At 38.5% G+C, this 4,432-nt stretch overlaps 1 protein-coding gene across 1 annotated transcript; it reads right to left on the bottom strand.

Moving 5' to 3' along the window:
- Nucleotides 1–795: 795 nt before the first annotated feature.
- On the bottom strand, nt 796–1,800 carry LOC147634133 (uncharacterized). Its single transcript, XM_086804543.1, has 2 exons — nt 1,756–1,800; nt 796–1,641 (listed from the first exon to the last, which is right to left on the bottom strand). Exons 1-2 carry the CDS (start codon nt 1,770–1,772, stop codon nt 945–947), a joined length of 714 nt encoding a protein of 237 aa, XP_086660669.1. The 5' UTR covers nt 1,773–1,800; the 3' UTR covers nt 796–944.
- Between the last annotated feature and the right edge of the window lie 2,632 nt (nt 1,801–4,432).

The raw sequence follows: 4,432 nt of genomic DNA on the forward strand, positions 1-4,432 counted from the left end.
TTGTAGGTAGGCGGGTGATTCTGGCGAGATCCGTAGACAAGCCGAAAAGGCTACAACATGTTACACAACACACAGGCGGTGGCGCAGACCCGAGAGCAGTGGCGTTGCCCGCAGTGGAGTTGTGGAGTGACGAGTCTGGAGGCTACTAGCTGCTTCTAAAGCATGCTGCACAAGCCCGAAAGAAGAAGGGCCTTGGCCCATTGGGTCGCTGTGCGCACATGCAGGGAGAGAATGACGTCGTTGTGCGTGGATTATGAAGAGTGATCGAAAAGAGTATTTTCCCAAAAAGTGGAAAATCTTTATCTAAAAATTGAGAAATTATTTATAAAGGAAAATCCTAAAATCTAAAGGTAACTTCTCAAAATAATCTGGAGATATTTGTACTTTCAAGTTTTAATTTTGAAGGTAATTTTCAAAATATACACGTGTAAACTACACTAAACTCGGGTTTTTTTCGACCACAGGCATGGAACATGTTTTTTAAGTCAACGAGGGACGCAGGTGTAAAATGTGAGAAAAGGAATAGGCACACCGTACACGTCAACGAACAGGGAATTCAGACCCAAAAAAAGGTACACTTAAACAGTGCTCACATAACCCGGCTTGTAGTGTAAATTTTCCGGTAAAACTGAGAAATCCCGATTGGAATCTCGCGTTGCCTTTAATTTGAAAAAGAGATGAAATTTCTACATTTTAATTATAAATCCCTGCATTTGTATGATTTTTAAATGATTTTCAAAGTCTAAATCCCAGTTAAACCTAAGCATTGCCTGTAATTTTAAGGGTTAAAAACCATTTTTTCTTTTTTTTTTTCCTTTTTTGGAGCACTGCACTTGAAGCAAGAGAAAATTCAATCCATAAAGGGGGGCTGAAAAAGTTTTAAAAAGTTTTATTGGTTTCCTTATTCACGTAGTGACAGAAGAAGGCCTTCCATGGCTAGTTAGTCATGCGGACGTGATGGCAGCATCATCGTGCTGGTCACTAAATGGAGGAATGATACGCGGCCTGAGAAACACGATGGGCAAAGTACCCGTTGTCCCTTGCTCTCCCAGCTCAATATAGGTTACTCCTCCGTCTTCCAAATAGCCGGCGAGACCACTGGCGTAAGAGCCGGGGGCGGATACGAGGTGAAAGTACTGGCAAACGTAAAGACGTGCGCAAGCATAATAACCAGCAAGCACAATGTGGAACACAGCTGGGTCACAAGAAGAAGAAGAAGTGGCGGAACATTGAACCAAGAACCATTGTGATTCGCCTTCGTTCCTCCATCGCCAGTAGGTGCCTGGCAGGACCGAACGGACACGCACAGCAGTACTGGTGTTCGAAGAAGTGACGTAGCTGCCTGTCAGATTGCAAGCATCCACTGGCTCCAAATAAATCAGACCACCAGCGCTACCGAACTCTGCAAGCCGAATGTAGAATGTGTCGTTTGTTTCGTCGTACTCAGGGACGAACAGCCCGACATCGCTGATGCGCTGGCCTGCGCCGACGAAGGCGGCGGCGGAAGCTATGTATAATGGCTCTCCATAGATGGCAGGCGGCAAATAAGTCGGAGTAGGTAAGGGGAAGACGAATTGCGCCAGGGATACGGAGGAGGCAGCAAAGGTAGCGGCAACGATAAGAGCCAGTATCGACATTTGCCTGCCAAAATCAGTAGAATAAATGGTTAAATTATTGTTAACGTTGACTACAATCTCAATATAAGCAAGCATTTTCTAAATGTTAACAAAGAGACCAAGTTACCAACCAACCAACCTGCGATAGGAAGCCATAGCTGTAGTACTGTGAAGAAGAAGACTTAGGATTATGTGAGCCTCGGAGGAGAGCGAGCATTTATAGAGAGACGGTGAGGAGCAGATAATCATCACGTCCTCATCTCGACTTTTGATCACGTGTTCGGTACGCAGCTCGCGGCCAGAATCGGCGCAGCTCGCGGCCAGAATCCGCGCAGTAGTACCGTGGTCCCTCACGACAATGCAGATAACGGACAGAGTCGGCGCAGTAGTACCCTGGTCCCTCACAACAATTTCATCACGCGCCTGCTCCACTTTTCACTAAAAACATTTTTTACAACCAATACAAAAACCTTTAGTTTTAACTATTCTAAGGTTTTTTAATTAGATGAATAATTCAAAAATCTTTTTTTCAAAATTTTATTTTAACTTGAGTGTCAACCATTTTTTAAAGTAACTATTTTCCGATATCTATCATTCGCTCTGCATTTCAAAACGTAAACGTTCAAAAAGTTTGCATTTCAAAAAGTAAACATTCAAAAAGCTTATATGACAAATGTAAACAAATATAAACAACCAAAGAGTCGTTTATTAATATCAAAATTTCACTCATACAAAAGTAAACTTCTCGTTTATTAATATCAAAATTTCACTCATACAAAAGTAAACTTCTCGCTCATACAAAGGCACTTGACATCCTTCAAGGTAAGGCTTCATATTATAGATAAGCAAAAACATAACATTCTTCCATGATAGCCATGATAGCTTTCGATAGGCAAAGTAAAGTAGCAATGACCATAGGATATGCTAAAAAGCATATATACCATGGATACAAAATTTTGAGAAAGATTAAAATACTATGTGGAACAAACATATTGTGATACTCCATCAATTGACTCTTCATCAGTATCTGCATAAATTAGATTAAAAAATTAATGCATTATATTATAGATTAGTGTAAGATTATAAGATCATTTTACATTACCGTGTTCAATAATCAATGGTCAAAAAGGATTTGATTTTTTTCCAACTTCATGGTCAAAAAACCGATATCTTGCATAAAGAAAAAAGTAAGAATATACAAATATTGTCAAAAAAACCCAATGGTAATCTTACTCCAATAATACTCACTAGTATTGTGTAGTTCCATAGATATGCCTTGATGTTTTACAAGCATTCCTCCATGCCTCCATAGCCTCAACAATATCAAAATCTTCCACATTTGGACCCTAAATTGATATATGCAACAACAATGACCTCTTGCCTCAACTTTGTTTCTTAAATGTGTCTTGATGTTATTTTGTGTAGAAAACCCCCTTTCAAAAATTGCCGTACTGGAGCACTGGATCATGGCCATTCGACTCAAGCACAATAAGTTTGCATATTTTTCCTTAAGCAAAGTATTCCAACTAATGCGTGTCCAAGTTTCACACAAAAGGGAGATTTTTCCAATCAAAAGCTACTTGCACTTTGAACGCTTGAAATTCTTTCTTTATGTATCTCTCCTCCACAAGGTTTACACACATTTCTCCATTAACTGTCTCTTTTGGCCGTGCATAAAAGTCAACCAACGCATTCATTTCTTCAACCCCATATGTGTTCAAAAGCTTCCCACTCGAGAACGAAGATGGACATAAAATCTTCAAGTTGGCCAAGACCTCATTGTCCCACAAATCATTGCTTTAAGGAATCCATTAGCAATGTGCAATACTCTTTTTGAAACCCTATTACAATTACAAGGTCAGAACCTATGGCACACCTCACGATTTCAACTCCTCAATCAAAGTCTTGCACATCACATACATTTATGAGAATCGAGAATCTGCAAAAGGCACAATGCACACATTATCAACGTTATTAGCAATCATGCAAAAGAAACTAAAATGATTTAGCAAACCCACAAGGTAAATCTCTGTAGTTAAGGAAACACATGAGTTAAAGCTCACTAATTAAACACATTTATCAATTAAAGATAATTAAGCCATGGGCCATGACTCAAATGAACTGGCACATGCCTCAACAAACATGGACTGGCATAGCATGTGTAAGCATCATCTCTACGCTCGTTTGTAGTAGAGATGGGTGCAAGCGCAACTCACTGCCATACCCATAGCCACAACAGATTGTGAAACTCATGCTTTTTCTCCCCTTTAGAATAAATCTGTGACCACTATAAAAAGCTACTTTTATCAGAATAAATCGATGATCTAGCACTCCACTAAAAAAGACATTATCAAAAACAAAGGTAAATTATAATTATATTTATATTACATTACAGTGTACATTATATTTATATTACATTATAGTGTACATGGCAAAGTTAAAATGAGTGACCACTAAAAAATGTTACTTTTATGAGAATAAATGGGCGATCTAGCACTCCACTAAAAAAGACATTATAAAAAATAAAAGTAAATTATATTTATATTTATATTACATTACACGGCAAAGCTAAAACAATTATAATTTATAATTTGTAGAGAGCACGCGACATGCCTTAATTTGCATCTAGTAGGTTTGCAAATTATAAAAGCTAACACTTCTTTCGCATTTAAAAGAAGAGGCTGCACAGTAACCAGTTGCTTATAAAATTAATAAATGGTAAATGTCATTTCTTACCCATTTTAGAAAAAACTATGTTAACGTGCCTTAATTTGCATCCAACAGGTCTGCTGTCGTCTGCAAAATCAATTATGTGA

This window comes from Cibotium barometz, chromosome 11 (assembly GCF_041138505.1).
Source record: "Cibotium barometz isolate CiBa-2024 chromosome 11, ASM4113850v1, whole genome shotgun sequence".
In the NCBI taxonomy this organism is placed as follows: Eukaryota; Viridiplantae; Streptophyta; class Polypodiopsida; order Cyatheales; family Cibotiaceae; genus Cibotium; species Cibotium barometz.